Below are 21,719 nucleotides of genomic sequence, written 5' to 3' on the forward strand. Positions count from 1 at the left end.
GAAGAGAATGTCGTTTCTTGTGCCCACTCCAAGGCAGCAACTTGTACCAGCTAATATACTGGTTTCACGCAGGTAACAGTACATAATTTATTGGAATTTGACTCGTATTTTATGTATGTTTAACTGGCAATACGTAATTTAAACTTTGTTATAATGTTGTGTATTGCAGGTGGAGTCATCATTCATGAACCAGCGCGTGGATGTCGAGGAGCGTGGCGTCTATTAGGTAGTGTTTGGTTAGTGGGTGTGTGTGCATAAGACAGAGACACGCTGACACACGTCCTCTGTTTGGTTGTTGAGACACACGTCCTGTGTTTGGTTGTTGAGACACACAATTTTGAAGGACACGATGGTACACAGATTGACACAAATTACATGTATTCAGTGTACCTCTAATAAGTTGTGACACAAAAATTAATATTGAGACACTGATTATTTTGACAATTTGACCCTTATTTTATTTCTATATTTTTATTTTTGTCATCTCCTCTCATCCATCTCCAGATCTCTTCATCTCTTCTCCCTTCCCTTCTCCTCTCCATTTCAACTTCCATCTATTCTCTCTTCTCTTTTCATGGCCAACCAAGCAGAATCTCTTCTCCTCCCCATTTCAATTTCTGTTTCTTCTCTCTTCATGGCCAACCAACCTCCTCTACTGAAGTGCCTCTGCCATTGTCACTGCCTCACTTTCTCCTCATACTCTCTAGATTGCATCTCAATCTCCAACTCTGTGATTTGTATCTCTGCCATGTCGCAATCGAACCTCTATCATCAACCCATCGTGCCTCCATCTTCATCTCTGTTCATCCTTCTATTTTCCCCTTTCTGGATTTTTTTTCCTAAAGTAAAATTCTATTTTTTTTGTTTTTTATTATCAATCCGTGTTAGGAAAAAAATTATAGTCTGAATACTATGGATAAATTATTTCCGTTGGCTTCTACACGTTGAAATATCTCACCCTCTAATTAATTTTTTTAACAACTTAAAATTGACACAAGGGATTCAAAATGAGAATCATGCCAATTAATTGCTTGTTATTTGATTAAGAAGATATATATTGAATCTGTTGTTGAAATTATTGAAATTTTTGTTATCTGGGTAATTTTTTGTTATGAATGGAGATGAAAAAAAAAAGAATCACTGCAGCATTGATGAAAAAAATATAGATAGCGATGATGGTGGTAAAGGTAGATGATGAGGGTATTATTGAATTTTTAAAATTTTATGTCTTTTATGTATGTTCTTTGCCAAACATAAAACATATATACATGTATTTTGTGTCTATGTCTATATAGTATATGTCTCTGTATCCATGTCTCATGCTATACACTAAACAAACGGAGCCTTAGGCACGACATAGACTACATGGATGAGGTCAGTATCGGTATTAATTTATAAGAATAAATTACGGTATTAATAATCTAACGGCCCATGCAATATTTTACAGTTTGTCTAGAGGCCATACATCGGCATCATCATACCTGCCGAACTACATGGACACCTTGATGTGTGTGACACAGTAGCGCCGTTGGTTTCATTCGAGTGTATCAAATGACATCCTGCGAACTGAGTGGTTCACCAATACGGGTATGCACAGTCCCTCTCTGCCTACACAAGCCATCTCAGTTGAGCAGTAGTGCTACACTCTTCAGCGAGTACAATGCCATGACTGGAACACGATACGTGCTGAATGGATACAGCAATAGGGGAATCGCCACAAGATTCGATTGCGAAAGAAGCATCTACAACCAATCGCCAACTTTAGCCCGTCTACTGATTATCGGAGTTGATTCCTTGGTTTATTCTAGATGTACCTGAGGTTGTCAGAGTTCATTCCTCAGCAGCCACCCCAGCACGCTTGCACTAGCGAGCCTCCGTATTCTTCCGTGTAAATACATTGTTCAACTGGTAGTATGTTGCTCAGACGAGCGCCAAGATAGGAATATTTTGGGCACCCTTTAACACTGAATTAATGCACTTGACAAGGTTCGTCTCCAATCACCTCCGCTATGATTTACTGCTGCTCGAATTGACTCATGACGATCGGAGATTATACCCATGTTGTCTCCTCTTACAACATCCCTTCATAAATTACTAAGAAAAAAGTGTCACATATTAGCGGTCTCACCCTCTACGATGGCAAAAGCAATTGACACAATATTTTTATTCCCATCTTGCGCAATTGCAACCAAAAGGCAACCTTTATATTTTTCGTATAGTTGGGTGCCGTCAACTTGAACCAGCGGCTTGCAATATTTGAAAGCTCTTATGCATGGATTGAAACTCCAGAATACCCGATGAAGTATCTTAACACCGTCTACCTCTTCACTCCCGTTATACAGAGGTCGTGTTTCTATTTGGACTTGTGAACTAGGCATCTTCTGAACCATTGCCGAGAACCATAATGACAAAGTTTGGTAAGATTCTTCCCACCCACCAAAAATTTTGGCTATCAACTTCTGCTTTACCAACCAAGCCTTTCGATAACTAATAGTGTAGTTAATCTTGCCTGAACTTCTACAATTATAGATTTCACCTTTATGGATGAGTCAGATTCAACCAATGGCTTCATAGCCTCAGCAATCATGTTCGAGCCCAACTTGAAGTGATCTTGTGAGATTGTTTCCATGGAACACGTGTGCCTCCCGTTGTATCTCTCAACAAGCTTTCTACTGTATCAAACTGGCTCAGATAAGCCAATCAAACCCACGTTCATAAGTCTTGCATTTTGCATAGAACGTCTGTGGCTCGAATTCATAAATAACATAATCGACTCCTCTGAAAATAATGTAACCCCGAATTGCCGCAATGATTGATTTTTTTAGAACTGTTTTTCATTCCGATCCTGAACTTCCCGTCCTCAGGATCAGTAATACCTATAAAAGAAATAAATTGTCGCTCACGAATCCGTCAAAACAAAATTAAGGAAACATACTACCCATTGCTCACGTACCTATGTTCACATATTCGGGGAACTCCGGTGCATGCATGGTGTCAAGATCCAAGCTACGCATAAAAGGTAAAACGTCCATCGGTTGACTCACTGCAGGTGGAACCACTAAAGTTTTCGCAACTGCCTCACCAACCCTATCGTCGTCCTCATCCTCATCATTGGCTTCGTACGTAGCTTCGAACTCCTCGTCGCTATCATTGTTCATTCCTTTGTATACTTCAACTCTGTCATCTCGCACATCTGGATCATGTTGAATCTCATCCGTAGCTATATGTTCAAACTCAACATACAACTCAATTCTTGGATTTTGCACTTGAGGTTGCTGGTGAATATGAAACATCCGTTGAATACTTATTTCATCAACAATCGGTATAACCTCAAACTGTATTAGGCCGCTAATTACGATAACAGGACTCCTGTAGAAAATGTTGCTTACTCTCTTTAAAATATCACTCTCTATACTCTGACAAAACTCCGTACTGTAGTTCTGCGAATGTTATAGTGCACAGAAATACAAACAAAAATGTATTCACACACAAAGCTCACCTCCTCATATGTATTTCGTATAACCTCACCGTTGTGGTAAACTACTATATTTGCAATGTCCTCCATTACACCAACAGTGTAGAAAAACACCTCTCTCGTAGTGCAGTAAAATGATAACGAGTTTTGGATTTTATAGGCAGAGGCAAATTACGTGTTGCAATGTCATCTAACCATCGTTTGACACATGTCCAACATGCAGGGTGCGTGTTGCTCTGGATTTGGACACATGTCCAGCATGCTACATACGTGCTGAGTCAGCACGTAACCTGCGTATTATACTTGCACCTGCTATATACACCAAAAAAACTCCATTTCCAGCAAAAACTCACATCTTTTCTTCGTATTAAAATTTTTTAGCCAAAATTTTACATAATTTTAATATTAAAAAAAATTACATACTTTTGGTATCCTAATTGCGTTGTCAAAATTAACAGCTTCATGTGAACCGTGTCGTAAACTATTCCAAGTATATTTGAGCATGAGGTGCCTTATTGCCTATATAGGGCCGTTAACATTGAATATGAAATTAACTTTTGCATTAAGGTGACTTCTGTACTTTACAGAGAGTAGACTGCAGTTAAATCTTTTTTACTGAAATGACAAAATAATAATGATATAAAATAACTACTATTTCAATAAAAAATTTAAAATTTATAAAAATAAATAAAAATAAAAAATTGCTATTTTCAAATAAATGATATATATTTCTAAAATTCATTTTAACACATCTAAACAACGATACTCTTTTAAACTCGTTTCTTTTGAATATTTCTAAACATACATCATTTTTGTTTAAACTTCCTAAGTAAATCAAAAGGGCACAATACTGTTTTAAATCTATTTCATTTGTAAGGAGTTTAATAATGTTGATGAAGAGTGTTACAAGGTACAACAATATCCGACTAGAGGCATTGCAACTAATCTTCCAATACAACGACCCCAGCATCAGATTTTTCTGTGTTATCATTCAACCCGTCAATCTTACTTTCATCCATTTCTATATCATCCTGCTTCCCCGGAAGAATTGGGGACTGACCATTCTCCTTTCCCAGGTTTGTGCGGCCTTCTTTTGCAGAATCTAATTCTATTTCCATATCTCTACTCTCATTGTCAACAGTGTTATCCACTTTGCAGTCATCTGAATGCAATTTTGACTTGTCAGTGGCGGTTTGATCTGGTTGTGTGGGTGTTAAAATTCTGTGCATATCTTCACAAATGGTTTCCAGTGGCGGAAAATTCTTCGTAACATTCACATCAGCTGATTCTCGAGCCAAGGATGCTCTAACTCTGTCAATGGGGTTTTCCTCCACTACCTTGCACATCTGCCAATAAAGAGGAAAGAACGATGTTGCAGTAATACTATCTTCAACCACTACTACTCATGAATGATGGACAAAATGTTTACCTTATTGTAAAGGTGAACCAATTCTGATCGATTTGGATCATTATCACAAGCAAGTGAAGTTTCCTCTGCAGCTGGAGAAAATGGCAATACGAGTACACTTAAATTAAAATAATCAAAACTAAACAGAATGACAGAACATCGGAACATTCTTGCATACTCCAACAGTCCAGAATTTGCTCTAACATTAATATGACACACACAGATTCAACTTGTGTGCTCCACATCATATTTCTAGTTGTCTAGATGAAATACTCTTGGAGTATGCAAAACTTCCTCCTTCCTCCTTGTATCAGCATGGCATTAGTATCTGATGAACAACAATAAACACGTACTTATTGCTTTTAGTCGAGGCAGTTGATCAGTCATCTGGGTGTCGGTGTCCCCTAATTTATAGCTTGGAAAGTTTGTAGCCTTGGGTTCACTTTTAGGTTCTTCAGTTGCCACTTCATTTGCTTTTGGATCACCCTACAAAGTTCAAGATGAGAAGTTAGGCCCACAGGCGAGTCATACAAACCTTTCAGGGGTAAATGATGCATTTTATATTGTTGTTCAAAGAACACCAGTAAACTGTATAAGCAAGAGCATATGTTACTAGCTTGAATTGTCTGCAGTCCAAATAGAAGAAAATTAAGTATTAAAAGAAGATATCAAACTACAGAACAATAGTATACTCACAAAGTATTCTTTCTGGTACTCAGCATTGAGACCCTTTTCCAAGAGAAGCACCCTCTTTTTTATGAACTCAACCTGTCTCCTCTGCATGTCTCTAAAATGATAAAATATGTTGGAGTCTTGATATAACTGTGTTTGGTTCTTAGCTTCACCGGAACCTTGTGCAGCATCAGCTGTAACATCCGTCCCACCATTTTCCCTGGATTGGTTGCTGGGAACTTCTGTATTTAACAAATTCGTGCCATTTTGCAGCTGCGAACCAAGTTGCCCTGCTACTGGTAAATTTATGATAGGAAGATTCAACTCCTGACAGATAAGCTCCTGAATTCTGATATCCTTATCGTCAACAATAGACTGCCATTTCCCGTACCCATGCCTTAAATAGAAAATATGTATGTTACAGTGAATACTTCAAAAATGTATTCCACAGAGGTTATTAACAACAAAAAGACATATCATCGATAATACACAAGAAATCATAGAAATGACACAAAGCAGAAGAAATTGATATCCCAGATATAAACACAAGGTAGACAAAGATACATAACTGGGGGCACACAAATTTTTGAAAGCCAACATTATGCTACTATTTCTTGAATTATTAAATGAAACAATACATATATCAGAAGACATACTTCAATACAGCTCGTAATAAAACTAAATCATGCTCCTCCTTCCATATCTTTCCACCCTTCAGTCCTGGATAGCGTAGTAAGATGTCATCCGAAAACAGTGGCGTTCCAAGGTTTCGTGATGCAGACTTTACCTGTCATTACAAGTCCCCAAGTGGTGAAAAAAAACAAATCATCAGCTAGCTTAATATCAATATCACCTCAAAAACCACATCAAGTGTCAGGACCCCAACCCAACAAGCTTGCAACACATAACAAAAACAAAATTCTAATTATCGTAGACACCATAGTCTTCCACTTCAAACAATCCTGAAAATGCTTTCAGCATTTTCCAAGAGTGGGAGCAAAATGTATTATACCAATGACAAGCAGTTGGAATTCAGAAAATCCATTCAAAACTTACTTTGTCCCTTATCAGGAGCAAAAGTGCAATCCTTACAAGTACATCTTGTATTCGCAGTCCCTCTTTGGGAACACCATCTACAGGAGAGTACATCAAAGAAAGATTAGGAGACAGAAGACATGGTTGAAAAGGAAAAATGAGAGACATAAATCGTACCACTGAATGTAGATGAATCAGTAATATCTTCAGCAATATGAGACAAGAAAAGAGTTCCATAACTGTAAAATGGGGGAAAATAATGACTTAAGGTGCGACATAAATTGAGACAAAAAGTAAAATTATTGAACACTCTTTAAAAATGACATCATAACATATAGCATTATTTATTGCAAAGCAAATTCCGATTGCCCATCCAGCAACAAAATAAGCTCATGCCTACAATCTAACATGCCAACAGAAGATAAATTGCCATTTAGAAAGCACGTATGGTACTGAGGGAGAACCCAAATAAAGTTGGAAGGTCAGGGATTTCCTCGGAAACCCCCGAAAAGTGAGAGGGTACTGGAAAGCCAAAGTCATAGTGACAGCTACAAGAAGCCAGGAATATATCGTGGAAGATTTACCAAAGGAAATAATACCATTTAGGTTGTAGCTTTTAAGCAGCATTTTATTTCTCTCTTGAGCCAAAACTTTTAGAAGCAACAAATAAAGAGAGAGAGAAAAAAAAAAAAAAAAAACATCCCCACATGCAGTTAATCCACACACCAATTGATTACAAGCTACCACTTATCAACTGGAGCATACACAAGATCAATTGCATGAAATCCAAAAATGTAATGTTAATCTTAGCAGTATCCAAAGAAACATTATAATAATAATACTCTTTGATTTCTTGGTAAGTCTTCTGTTTCATGCGGGAAGTAAACTCCTTCCAATCGAATTCACCAACCCCAAACCTGTAATAGACAGAGTCACACACAATGAGATATACCAGAGATATTGCCAAGGAAAAGCCTTTATACAACACACGCACAAAATGACAAGCAACCTCATCAAAATTTGCACAAATGCAGCCCTCTGATTTTGATTGAAACCAAGTACTCTGAACGATTTCCCTTCACCTTCCATCAGAGGAAGTGGCTCACCGCTATCAGCTGCTCATAATTTGAAGGGACATGCACCATAATCAAGGACGGATAATCTAAATTAAGAAAATCAAATCCATAAATATTGATACAGACCTCGAATTTTCTTTTTATAAGGCCTTCTAACAGTAGTAGCACCGGCTGAATTTGATTCACCATCGGTAAGCTCTGCTTCATAGTTGTCATCTTCACCATCAGAACTTACATCTTCCAGGCCGGCAAGGTCATCCTCCTCTACAGATACCATCTGGGGGAGCCATGCAATGATAGATACTTCACTAACAAAATTGAAGGAAGGGGGGGGAGACAAGGAAACCATGGGAGAATGAACTGAAGTGAATGATTATTAACAAGTAGGGAATCCACTTCTCATCCATGATCATTGATCATAGTTGTGTAATATAATTATATCAATTTTAAAAGAGTTTTGGTGCCCAACATAGTATTGCGGAAAAGAATAGAGAAATGTATTGATGAGAAAAGCTGGTTATTAAAATTTAGTATTAAATTTTCACCAAGTGACCATTTCCTATCATTAAAATCGTTTGATTTCAACAAATGATCTTTAACCCTAACATAAAAAATAAAATAAGTGGTCAAACTTCAAAAATTTGGTAGAAGTTTTTATTTATTGCAAGTGGATTTGATCCCTTTCCATGGAATAGGGGGAAAGAAGATGGAGGTAACAATTGCCATAGGAAGTATTATGGTAGAAAACAATATTTGGAGAAACAAAATAGATATTGGCAGTGCTGAATGTTATCTCAGACAAACGCAGAAACAGCAAAAACAGGTATTCTTTCCTTTGCAAACTAATACAAAAAATATAGTGTTGCGTCAACACCAAAGTCACATACCAGCTTGCGGTTTCGCTTCCCTTTGCCCAATGCACTAAACTCCTCAACTTTATGCTCTTGATATTTATCTTTTAACAACTCCTCCCAGTAATGTGCTCTTTCTGAATTGTTCATAGTCTCCATTGCACGTTTTTGTGCGGCCTCCTCTGCTGCAGCCTCAATTTCATCAATATACTCAAAATTTGCCACCTAACCAATTCAGCCCATCCAAACAGAAAACCAGATCAGCATGATGATAAACAGATTTTGTGGAGTCCGAAAAACGTAATTGAAGCAGAGTGCTCAATGAAAAGAACTACTAGCACTTTCCCAATCACAAATGTTCCCCAATCCTGACATAAGTAGTACTTTTAAAACATGTTTTCTTTTGAATAAACCAATCGTTACACTTGTACTCCTGAGTAGACACTCCATGTGTTTCATAAAATTTGTCATAAAAGAAGTATTAGTTGTTCATTTCTATAGCTACACATTGTTAACAATAGCTATTTTAATTTTGATATTCAACATTTAATTTAGACTTTTTAAGTGGCTCATGAAAGAGAAAATTCATCTCAGGAATGAATATGCAATAAAAAAAAAAAGATATGTTGATAAAGAAGAGCAAGCAGAAATCTTTAGCCACAAAAAAATGTGTGCAATTCAGAGAGAAAATTGAACAATTGAGGATCCACAAGAACACATATAACCATTACATTGACAGCCGCAAATTCCAAAGGCAAATACTTATGCATTCATGTTATTAGACCAAGAATAACATTTCATCATAGTAACACTTTGGAAAACAAACAAATTAATCCAAAATGTAAAATGGTAGTAAATCCTTTTCGGGACAAATCAATCCAGTTTTAAATCCACATTCATCTAGGAAGAGAAAACATGAAGCACACAAATATATATTATATGTAAATTATAGTATTGACCTTAAAATTCTTCAAAAACCCATCATCATCTTCATCATCCACGGTAGCCTCTTCATCTCCAGCTTGATCACGATTCAGCAATCTATTTTGAAGAAATACACATGAAATATAATGCAAAGTAAATTGTTATTTTATGATTGAGAAGTAGTGTTGATTACCTATCAATAGCAGCAGCATCATAATGGATCTGGCGAGATTTTCCTGCTTCATCATTTTCATCAGCAAATAACTCCTTTGACCCATACCTTATGATGTCATCCAATTCTTCCTAAGAACAAGTAACAATCAAAAGTTACTGTCGAATCTTTGATAAGACTATTCTTGATTATGCTCTAAACATTCAATGTATCCTAAAATTCATATCCATACCAAAAGCCCCGTTGCATATTAAAGGCTTCTTCACTTTATAGGACAAGAAATTTTGTTCAAGTGAAAAAAAAAAGGGATAACAAATATCAAAGAAGGGGGGCATCAAATGAGAGCCAAACAAGATATTCATGCTCTCTTCCATTTGACTTAGTTAGAAGTAAAATCAAATAATTTGCTCGTGTTGGAGCATACAAAGAAGCTATCAATATCCCAATTGGAAGATATAATATATAATATATAAACAAGATGTGAACAATACAAAAGAGCAGAGCATACATGAATTGAAAAAAAAACTATAATTGTATTGGGTTCAAGTTGCTTAACTACAAGTCACCATCCATTTCTGAAATTTTTAATAGAATAATCAAATAAGTACAATTAAAAATTATTTAAAATAAGATCATCTGAAACAAGAAAACATCACCAACTCAGTTTGAACTACCAATGAGACTGGTAACTATTACCATTTGGCTTTAATAGTATTACCTGGTTGATGTTTTGAGCCTTTAACCTCCCTACAACCAGGTGCTCCAACACCATTTTCTTCTTTGTCATCTGCATCATCCTTTCTTCAATGGTTCCTCGTGTTATAAGCCTATAAATCAGCACCTACAATGCCAGAACTGCTATGAAATAGAAAGTCAACATAATAACCAACTATGTATCAATGAAATAACTCAAAACCTTGTTAGTTTGTCCAAGACGATGAGCTCTAGCCATAGCTTGTAAGTCAGCATGAGGATTCCAATCACTGTAGAAAGACAGTTGATCAAATGAATTATAAATCAGCATGAGGATTGTAACCATTAGATTGCAGCTATTCTCTCATTTGTTTGCCAAAAAGAAAATGCAAATGAATTGAAAATTGTATCTGTAATTGGGGGAGATATTGAAAATATATTTCTAACACAAGACGGTAAAACTTGTTTTCTGGACAATCAATTAATATCTATTTCATCAAACTATTATTCAACACGATAACATGAAATTAAAGGCTCACCTGTCATATATAATAACCGTGTCAGCAGTTGCAAGGTTTATCCCCAATCCACCAGCTCTAGTAGAGAGAAGAAAGCAAAATCTTGAAGAATTTTTCGCATTAAAACGATCTATCCTTACTTGTCTTTCAGCTCCACCAACTTTGCCATCTATCCGTTCATACTGCCAATTCTGGTTTAGAAGGGGGTAAAATGAACTAAGTATAACAAATAATAAAGGTTGGAAACCATTAGGTTTATATCGAAGAATAAAAACTTATGTCAACCTTGTAAGAACAGTAATCTTCAAGCAAGTCCAGCATGTGTTGAAATTGGGAATATATGAGGACTCTATGTCCTTGTTCTTTAAGCTTCACCATCATCTTGTCCACCAATTGCAACTTCCCCGATGTTTCCAGAAGTTGTCTGGTGAAAAGAAAAGAAAAGAAAAGCTAAAATAGTGCAACAGGATAATACAGTTGATAAAGAACTTACATAATTATCGATATTAATATAGTGCCCTTCAACATGATAACAAAATCTTCATTATAACTACAGAAGCTAACAACTTTAGAACATTAATATAGTGCCTTTTAACCTGAATGCCTCTTTTGGATCGTCAATTTCTGGTTCAACTCCCTCTAGCATGTACGGGTGACAACAGAGTTTACGAAGTTCCATAACAACATTGATAAGAGAAATCTGATTCAAAAAAAAAGTACAAAAACAATACGTTTTGGCTCTTTCCGAGTAAAGCTATGATTAAGAATAAACTAAAACAGTAGGCTCGTTATAGAACAAATCTTACTTGTGCACCACCACGACGAGTTAAAATCTGATAATTACGGGTTAAAATTGCCTTATAGTATTCTTTCTGTTTGCTGCTCAAATCCACACGTAAAATAAGCTCCTTTTTAGGAGGTAATTCCTTCATGACATCTTTCTTTACTCCTGCAGAGGCATCAAAAACTTGAATCAACAACTCAGGAATACGCATTTTTAACAAGATTACCATAACTTGGTTTAATGTATGAATTGCTGAACAACAATGCCTCTGAGAACCCACTTGAAATTTCAATGGATGCCAAAATTACAACCACCATGTCAAGTAATCTGAATCCAAAGCAGCCCCATGTACTTTAACTTAGGGATAGGCATCAGGCCAAACAATACTAGTAATCACAATGCCACATTGCAAGTATTGACACTGCATAGTGACCTAGACAAGAAAATTAAGCAAATTTGCAAAGTTGTTCAAGATTAAGAGGAATACTTCGTAGCAGATGAGGGGCCAACATTTTATGAAGCCTTGAAATTTGTTCCTCTTGATTGATATCCTTAAACTCTTCCTGGAACTCCTCTAAACTTCCAAACTGCCAGAAGTCAAAAAGGTCATAAGATATCCTTAACTTTCACAAGAAAGTTCAACATCTTATTTGTGGATAAGCTGACTAACCTTCCCAGCATCAAGGAAGTGCATAAGCATAAAAAGTTCGTCAAGGTTGTTCTGAAATGCATCAGACAAGTTGCACCATAAGTTCATTTCAACTTCCAATAGAAAAAATCAACACATGAAACCACAATGCATTACTTGATAAGTAAATATTCATAGAACAGTAGTTTAGTGTACTTGTATAATTAGAAATGAAAAGGAACAACCAACACAACATTTTGGGAAGCAAAGCGAATACTACAGGAACAATGCTGACATCTTCCAAGAGCATAAATTTGCACAAATATGATGTTCTAGGCAGCCAGAAATACAAAATTTCAACTCAGTCTCTGAGTCACGAGATTGACATAGAAACAAAATACAATCTGTCTTTCCATCATTTGACTTCAGATATTATTTTCGATGGATACTTTATGGATACAAGTACGCTTATTGGCAGTAGAATTTGACTTTAAAGTTGCTTATAGTTGATATATAAATGAAGATATGAATTGCAGTGCACATTTTATCATAAAAGATACAACCTCTCAATAGCAGCATGTAGATTTGCCCTTGTCTATATTTCAAAGTAAATTAGTAACATAAAATAATATTATGTTTGAAACACTCCTATACCATAGCTATTCACAAACACCCCACTACATGGTAAAGCCAAAAACAAAAAATGTCATGTCAAAAATACCAGGTATTATCAAGGTAACAAGAATTTAATTGAAGAAAGCCTAAATACTTGTTATATTTCAGAAAATATATGTAGAACTCAAAATTAAACAATGCTCTAAAATTTACACAACCCAGGTCTATAAAATAGAACTCTAGGTATTAGTTGGTATCCAAAGACCAAAAAAAAGAAAACAAGCTCAAACAATAATACAAAAGCATCATGTTTGACCAATACAAAAAATAGGACATAATCACCCAATAAAGAAGCAATGGACATGTATGGCAGAACATCTCAATGTAAAGTAAACCTGAAGAGGAGTCCCAGTTAAGAGCACTCGATGTCTGCTAGAATATTGCTTCAATGAAGAAAATAATTTTGAATCCTTATTTTTCAGACGGTGTCCTTCATCAACTATCTAGATATACACAGATATAAGGGGATCAGAACCATGCAGAAACCAAGAGGACGAAAAAAGGTAATTAATAGAGTCAAATGCAAACTTAATATCCCTCGTTCTGATACTGACGTGGGTTATTGAATCTTACCATGCACTCCCATTTTATAGCTTTCAGTGATACTGTGTCATAGTTGATCATCTCATATGAAGTCAAAAGGACATCAAACTTAATCCTATCTTGCTTGCTTTCGCTACTTATATGACTAGATTTCTTTTTCTTGATCTTCTGTTTCTTTGGGAAGTAAAATTCATACTCTCTTATGATAGAACGGGCTTGGGCAGATCCAACATACATAACCTGCAGAACAAGTATACAATTAAAAGAGTTATTGCATAAACGGCAACAATACTACTCAAACCCATGATGCGTACGACATTCATGTGAGGTGCCCATGTTGCAAATTCACGTTCCCAGTTCCGCAATGTCGAAAGTGGAGCAACCACCAAATGTGGATAAACACCCTCTTCAAAAAGAGATGCTAAGAATGCAATACTTTGTATGGTTTTGCCTACATGTGAAAAAAAAAAAAAATTCTCGGTCACCATGGTGCCATAACACACTTCAGCAAAAAATTACAAATCAAGGCAGCAGGAGGGGAGAAATCATAAAAGGACAGTATAAACCCAACAGGATTGGTTCAGCTAGTATAAATTAAAGCACTTTGTATGACATGCTTAGGGTTGTCTAAGTACCACTTCAAGCCCTTCTTGAGGCTTGGAGCATATTTTGCCTTGAAGGAGATGCTATCCTATTAACTTTAAAAACCTGAAAAGAGGGGGGAAGAAATAGAGAGAGAAACAGAATACATACCAAGCCCCATTTCATCAGCCAGTATAACATGAGTTTGCTTGGACCAAGAGAACCGCAAGAAGTTCAAGCCTTCTAGCTGATACGGATGTAGCGTACCTTCAATAATGTGAAAACAAATCCGGCAATCTTTATCATCAAAACAGGGAATAAACAGAATATATACTATGTCCACAAGATTTGATCTGTCGTAAAATATAAAGTATACCGCCTGAAAGAAACTCAGGGCTATGTTCAAACTGTTGAAATTCCTTCTGCTGTTTCTTCAATTCAACATCATCCTTAATACTGCTTCTTTGCTTCATGGAGGCAAGTTTGCTGGATCTAGACCGGAATTTATTGAATCTTTCTATTTCTGGTTGAAATGCTGAAATATCTGTCTCAAACTCCCAATAGCATTCATCATATGGAAGCTCTTTCCATTTCACAAGATATTCCTTCTCATCATCAACACCCCTGTACCAAATCATATAAAAACAGAGTCCCCAAAAAATAAGCATTTGTTGACATGTTAAAGCACAAGCTGATTAATTGGATGCTAACAAGTCATTAGATGATAACAGAATCATTTGACAAGAATAAATACATCAAGTGCAAAGAGATGGGAAAAGAGAATAAGATACAGAAAAACGTTTTCGATCAACCTGCAAGCAAGTATTCGATCAACTGTAGTCCACTCAGGTCGAATGGCAACAAAGTCTTCATCAGAAGTATTGACAGATGCCATTTGACGATGGAAATTATTCACTTTGGTCCTTAAACGGGGATAAGCCTTGAAAGCTTTCACAAACTCTTTCTCTGGAACCCTAAAGAAAAAATATACTCAGGTGGTAAATTTTAAATACCCAAAAATAATAAAACAATGAATCAAACCTTAGAATAGGCATAATAAATAATTTATATAAAAAGAAAAAAGAGCACAAGTTGGGAATGGAATGTAATATGATCAGCACCCCAAATGTTTACTAGATACTAAGACACAATGTAGGATAAGCTCCCACAGATTTACCATGTGCAGTGCAAGTACGAGAGTCCCTTCCACTTAACAAGGTATTGTTTCACAAATATTTGCTTTGTTCCTAAATTTGTGGCATCATCATCAGCAGCTACAGTAGGGCGCATCTCACAATCTAATATTTTATCAATATCATTGAGTGGGCTAACCTGAAAATTTGAAGAAAAGAAAAGGAGTATTGTGATCAAGCATAGGCTAGTAAACCATAATTCTATTATTATATATTATGAAGCATAAGCACTTACACATTCAGGGCACCTCCAGTTGTCTGGAATGGGACCTTTAATTGGTGGAACTAAACACTTGGGATGGTAAGAATAAGTGCATGTATCACAGTTCAGAAGATTGTCACTTTCTCCACAGGCTTGACACAAATTTTCTTTCTATTGATAAGGAATAGAAACATCAAATAAAGGTAGGGTAATAAGTAGACAAGCAACATAAATCTGAATTAAAACAATGATTGCTGAAGCAAAACGGAAGCAAATAACATACTGCATCACTTCTATCTATCCTCTCAAATGTTTCCTGAGTAGTCCCAGGTTTTCTCGGCAAAAAATCAGCATCATCATCAGAATCATCCAAATTATAAATTGGCTTGCGCTCTGATCTTACACGAAGCCTCTCAACCAAGCTACTCATGTTCTTGCAAGACTAGAAATCCTGAAGTGACCAGGAAGAAGAAAGAACACATTGTTAAGTCTACCCCAAGCCTTGAACGAAGAATCATCCAAAGCAAAACAATAAGACAGAGCAGATTGGCATTTTAGAAATGAAATATTAAACAAAGGAACCAAATGTATGAAAAAGAACCAGGTTTAATTGACTCCCATTCACAGGTGAGTCTATGTATGAAAAATTGCCAAAGTTCTCCTAACGGAAACAGCACGGACCAGCTGCCCACTATCCCATCTTGTTGTTACCTGACATGAAGATAACACATCCACACACACCACGAAAATCCCAGCCACAAATTTTCAAACTAACCTGTGACAGTGCCACCAGATTGGGAAATCCAATGTGAATAGCAACAGTAACACAGTCGTTACAACACTCAGATTGGTGGTGGCAAAGGAAAGCCATGCCCAACAACAAGAAGGGAGACAAACTACCAAAAACAGGCCTGAGGATGTGTTGCTCTCATTTTGGGGTTCCATAAAAAATTGGTGGCCTGCCAACAGGTCATCTGCCACTATTATTACATGCAAGCTTGTCAATCCCAGGTCGGTCTTATGAAACAAGTTTGTACCTGTAATTGGGATTGGGAACATTGACATCATAAAATCATGCGATATAAGGTGCTAGTTTGCAATTTTGACAACCATGCTCACAGGACGTTCTCATATATGCTCAGCACCAGTACCAAAGCATGACATCAGACATGGGCGGTTTCTCTAACTCCCTTCCTAACTACACTTTGCTCAGTCCATCTTAGCTTTACAATCCCTAATCTTCCTCTAATTGGACCAGCATTCCCTCTTATTCCTTTTTTAAACCTTATATTGAATTGCCATCATACCAAGTTTATAACCAAGTATATAACGAAACCTAATTAAAGATGGAAATGCACATTGGTAAATGGTAAGAAATCCATAAGAATGAATATTGTGACACTGCAGTTATGTCAATAATCAATTTCCTTTTCTATCCTGCTGCATTTCTACCTTTGCCGTGGTGGTTGGTTGCAAACCGAAAGGTTATATGTTCCTCCAGTAAAAATATTTACCAAATAGCATTGTTCGAATAAACACACACAGTTCCAGATTTCAAAACAAGTGTGGTTCAACATTTACAGCACAGTAAAATCAGTGGAAACAAGATGCCAACAAAATGGTTCCAAGCTCAAGCTAAGAAGCTCATGGAGTATTCCAAGTCGCAACAATTTGAAAAAAACTACGAAACCTTAAGAGTAATAGCCGTTAAAACAATGCCACGCAGAGAAACAACCAAGAAATTGTAGAAGATCAGCACGCTATTGTTAATTATTAGCGAAAATGAAGTGCATCTGTCACAAACACTTCACATTTACCGAATCAAAGACAGAAACCCTAAACCGTGCAAAAACGCATCCAACATTTCCCAGAACAAATTCACGGGAAAACGAAATTATAAGTTAATCAGCTGAATTGTAGCTGTGAGTGATAGAGGTGAAGTGTGCTACGAGAATTCAGAGCGAGACGTACCGTGGAGTGGAAGATTTTCCGGCGATCTGGTTCGTGGAGCTTCGTAATTTCGCGGGAACCCAAAACCTGAGTTGAGAGGAAGAAAAAAGAAAGAAAAGAAAGAAGAAATGAGAAATAAAAGAAAAGATTAAAATTAAAAATAATGAGAGGCGGTGAGGAAGAAATAGGGTAGACTTACAAGGACAGTGACGAGATTAACAGCCACGACGAGTCTGTTTTATATCCAAGAAAATCCGGATAATCAACCAAACATGCACTGAAATTTTCGATGGAGAAATTGCATACGATTAGCGTATATATTACTATTATTTAATTATTTAAATTAATTAATAATCAGTAATATAGTATATAGTATTAATTAATAAATGGTAATGACGAAAGCTCACGTGCTTCCTTTTTCATTTTTCTCCCCGAAAATAACAATCTAATTTACTACGTTCTTATGAAATAAAAGTTTATACAAATATTTTATATTTGCTTCTATATTATAATATATATTATACATTATTAGATCGTAAATAAAACTGAAACACAATGTTTGATCGATTATCAATAATTCAATACGTTATTAAGAAATACTAGGTGAAACAAATATTTTTTAACCAGGTTTAATTAAGTCGTAAATTTATGTACACATGTAAATTTGATTATCAAAATACATACACATGTAAATTTGATTATCAAAATACTTATTCATATAACATTACTCATATTTTTTTAGTCAATTAAATTTAAAGTTTAATATTAGTTAGTTTACAACCCACACAAACAACCACCCCCCCCCCCCAAAAAAAAAAAAAAAAACCCAATTTCTATACAGATTTTTCATTTTTGGACTTCATTTTGGTTGATGAATAAAATGTTTATTCTTAAACAAAAAATTTAGGTCATGAACAATTTTTTCATACTCTAGTTCATTTTTGATATTCTCTTTTCTTTTGTAAACGAAGAAAAAGTTGAAATGGAGTTATTAACTATTCGTATACTTATGAGAAATCGTTAGCTGTTGATAATCAGTTAGCCTTTTTTTTCTGTCTTTTTTTTTTTGTAATTCTAAATAGATGTTTAGTAATTAGTATACATGGATCCAAGTTACAACTGTGCAAAAACCCCGATTGCATACTCGACTCAGATTTCGCATTTCTCTCCCACCCCCTCTTCTTTTTACTGTTTTCTTTTGGGGCTAACTATAGCTCAAATTTAGGCAAATCCAGTGTTGGGACACTTCCCCTGCTACTCTCTCTATAGCATACAGACCGGCTATCCGATGCAAATTGCAAACAAATACTGAAATACCACGTCTCCCACGAGTAAACCAATTATAACTTACAAGCACTGTGAGTTGTGTGACCACTGGCCAATACATATTCTTTCATGGTTTACACTGTATTCCTGCGTAGCATGCTGTGCTTCCACCACATCGCCAAATCCGTGTAGCTTATTATAGCTTACACACCGAACCACACAATTGCAGAATGCAGAGCATAACCTAAAGGACAATAAAGTAAAAATAATGAATACTTCATCTTTGATATAAAGAAAGATTCCTCCGACACATGACTAGACATCACTTTACTGCGACAAATTTTGGATTTACATGTTCAGAGTTCAGACTGTTCTGATTCTTGCAATGAGGAACAGAGACTTAGAAAAAATCAGGGTCACAATGATTACAAGTAAACAAGCTAAAACTAAAAGGAATCATCATCATAAATTATTATTGAAGGACTAAACTTAAGTGATTTACAAAGAACTCAAAGGGCTAACAAAACCAGCTAAGGTTTTTTTCAGTTACAGTTCCAAACAAGGATGAGAAATGTTACAGGTAAACAACAACCATTCTTTTTGGCAGAAAGTGTACACAAGTAAGAAAGAAAAAGAGAGAAAAAAAAAAGGACTCACACTTAGACTTACTCTTCTTACTCTACAACCAATTATAATTTCTTTCTTTCAATTAGTTTGTCCATTCTCAACACCTAAACCATACAAGACACCAGCATATTTCTCTGTGGAGCCACTGAAAAATGTATCCCTCAACTTTCTAAATGTACAAGAAGTGAGTAAGCTATCCGATCCAGCTTGATGGCACACACCAACTCTCTCAACATCCAACAACTCCGCGAGCTTGTTCAACCCACCATGGAGACTGTTGCAGAACTTCATCAAATGCTTGATATCATACAACATCGGGAAATACATCTTGATCAGTTCAAAGAACCCTGCCTGCGTATCCGGCAAGCTTCGGCACGTCAACAGCTTGAGGAGGTAACCGAAGTCGTAACCGCTATGGAAGGTTACCCAACTCACACTATCGTTCAACACGATCCCCGATGACATGAGAAGCTCCCCGAACCGGTTCACATCAATACCTTTTTCGTTGTTCTTCTTGAAATCAATGCCACATTGGCGCAGAAGCTCGATCGAATCGCTGGCGAAGATGTCCTCGCTGATGTTGAACTCACGGAAGTTGAATTGCCAGATGCAGGAGCTCTCAGTGCCACAGGTGGGGAGGTTGCCGTGCTCGTCAGAGAAAGTGAGACCTAATTGGATCAGCTTCAACATGTCAACGTTGTCCTTCAAGGTCTGGTAGTTGTAGTCATTGATATTCTTGAAGTTCCCAACGGGACGAAGAACAACACCGGGGAACTCTGTATCCATGGCGACATAGTTGTATTCGTCAACGATTTCACGGATCAAAGCGAACTCCTCCTCTAGGTTATCGTTCCATACCTCCCTGATTTGAACCGAATCGCCTTTCGGTAAAATCGACATGTCCAACTAGAAAACCCTAACAGATCGATGAAAATGGAAGACAAACCCAGATCTGCAAGCAAAAACACGAGGAAGCCGTTCAGATCTCAAAAAACTAGCAAATCCGCAACGAAAATCACGCGTATTTCGTTCCGCGTAATAACGAACAAACAGATCAACAAGCGGAGAAACAGAGAAATGAAAAATCGCGAAACCTGAAGGGGATTTCAGCGGAAAGAGCTGCAAATCGTGAGTTGCCGGTGGAGATTCAACGAGATCTGACACGGGAAAGAAGCGTTAGGCCACGAGAAGTAGCTACAAAGAGTTCGGAAGTGAAGTAGGGTTGAAGTATGAACCCTAGAGAGAGAGAGAAAAAAGAAGTGGCTCGAAACTGCAGAGTGAAGAATCAAACCTTGAAGTTGCGTGAACGAAGGTTGAAGTTGGCGGATCTGAAAGTTTGAATCGGAGATTTTAGGTTCGGAGGATGGGAAGTGACAGGTCAACGGAGGAGGCGATAAGAAGAAGAAATGGTCAGGGAAGAGGAGCGCAAGGGCGAGGGTTGAGACCCTGATATGTAATGCGTGTGAGAGAGAAGAGGGGTGGGGTCGTTTTGGTTACCAACAACTGCACGGGGGGTGTCGTTTACAACTTGGCTCGGCCAATACGCGATGCGACAATATAATGCCAGTCGTTAACATATGTCCTCAAGCAAAATTCACCGACCTTCTCTTTTATTTCTTTTTTTTTAATATATGATTTTTTATTTTTTATTTTTTATTTTTTATTTCCTAATAGTTTATTCGATTAGATATATGGGATACCGGATTTGATTGATTTACATGATATGCTTAGCATTTTTTCTTAGTAACCTTTAATATTAAACCCTATACCCATATTACCACAGTGCTAATTATTAATTAATTTATTGATGTTTGAATCCTTGGAGCGCAACCTATTTCGGTCTTGAGATCTATGTGTTTTGCTCTTTGATAGCTCAAATAAGTGTATATATTTACAATACCGAAAATATATTGTTTTATATTTGTTCATACTTTTGTCCATAACTCAAGATTAGGCTCAAAACAAGAACTAATATTTAATTTAATTTTTGAATTTATATGTAAATTTTAATTTATTTTTTTAATCTTTAAATTTTATAAATATAATTTATATTGGTCTAGGACAATTTTTGGCATAAAAAATTAACATAAACAACTAAATATCATGTTAAAATTTGTAAAATAACATTGTTTTAGTTTTAGCATTTAAATAGTTTAAAAATGACACTGAATCGTCTATTTTAGGAAAAAAAATTTCAATAAATCACTTATGAATATTTTGTTGAGCTATTTGAATGCCAAAACAAAAATAATATCGTTTTACAGAGCCTAACATAGCATTTGATTGTCCACATAAGTGTTTCATTAACGTTTGTGGGTCCAAAATTATTCTAAGGGCTAACATGAGTCACATTTACAAAGTTTGGAGACCAAATAGAGGTAATCGAAATTTTTGGAACTAAAGTAAGACTCGCGTGCAAGTTAAGGGACCGAATTGAGTAATATC

At 36.3% G+C, this 21,719-nt stretch overlaps 2 protein-coding genes across 5 annotated transcripts; both read right to left on the minus strand.

The window, feature by feature from the left end:
• Positions 1-4,326: 4,326 nt before the first annotated feature.
• LOC112715967 (CHD3-type chromatin-remodeling factor PICKLE) lies at positions 4,327-18,891 on the minus strand. 3 transcript variants are annotated; one of them, XM_072205117.1, is made up of 33 exons: positions 18,733-18,891; positions 17,581-17,658; positions 17,403-17,468; positions 15,715-15,882; positions 15,465-15,602; positions 15,214-15,368; positions 14,849-15,010; positions 14,413-14,660; positions 14,208-14,303; positions 13,769-13,905; positions 13,485-13,694; positions 13,247-13,354; positions 12,279-12,329; positions 12,096-12,195; positions 11,631-11,773; positions 11,421-11,524; positions 11,110-11,248; positions 10,846-11,015; positions 10,530-10,596; positions 10,332-10,454; positions 9,635-9,744; positions 9,477-9,558; positions 8,554-8,742; positions 7,793-7,943; positions 7,600-7,705; positions 7,433-7,507; positions 6,768-6,829; positions 6,612-6,688; positions 6,212-6,342; positions 5,580-5,952; positions 5,237-5,369; positions 4,905-4,975; positions 4,327-4,821 (listed from the first exon to the last, which is right to left on the minus strand). In XM_072205117.1, exons 4-33 carry the CDS (start codon positions 15,859-15,861, stop codon positions 4,417-4,419), a joined length of 4,263 nt encoding a protein of 1,420 aa, XP_072061218.1. In that variant the 5' UTR covers positions 15,862-15,882; positions 17,403-17,468; positions 17,581-17,658; positions 18,733-18,891; the 3' UTR covers positions 4,327-4,416. The 3 variants fall into 3 exon arrangements, with proteins under 3 accessions (XP_072061218.1, XP_072061219.1, XP_025623593.1); XM_072205118.1 differs by lacking the exon at positions 18,733-18,891 and adding an exon at positions 16,332-16,468 and having other exon boundaries at positions 15,715-16,206; positions 17,581-17,664; XM_025767808.3 differs by lacking the exon at positions 18,733-18,891 and having other exon boundaries at positions 17,581-17,713.
• Positions 18,892-19,094: 203 nt separating this feature from the next.
• On the minus strand, positions 19,095-20,936 carry LOC112715968 (probable CCR4-associated factor 1 homolog 7). 2 transcript variants are annotated; one of them, XM_025767809.3, is made up of 3 exons: positions 20,566-20,936; positions 20,369-20,431; positions 19,095-20,226 (listed from the first exon to the last, which is right to left on the minus strand). In XM_025767809.3, the coding sequence occupies exon 3, from the start codon at positions 20,172-20,174 to the stop codon at positions 19,353-19,355; it is 822 nt and encodes a 273-aa protein (XP_025623594.1). In that variant the 5' UTR covers positions 20,175-20,226; positions 20,369-20,431; positions 20,566-20,936; the 3' UTR covers positions 19,095-19,352. The 2 variants fall into 2 exon arrangements, with proteins under 2 accessions (XP_025623594.1, XP_072061220.1); XM_072205119.1 differs by having other exon boundaries at positions 20,369-20,870.
• Positions 20,937-21,719: the final 783 nt, after the last annotated feature.

Source organism: Arachis hypogaea, chromosome 10, assembly GCF_003086295.3.
Source record: "Arachis hypogaea cultivar Tifrunner chromosome 10, arahy.Tifrunner.gnm2.J5K5, whole genome shotgun sequence".
In the NCBI taxonomy this organism is placed as follows: domain Eukaryota; kingdom Viridiplantae; phylum Streptophyta; class Magnoliopsida; order Fabales; family Fabaceae; genus Arachis; species Arachis hypogaea.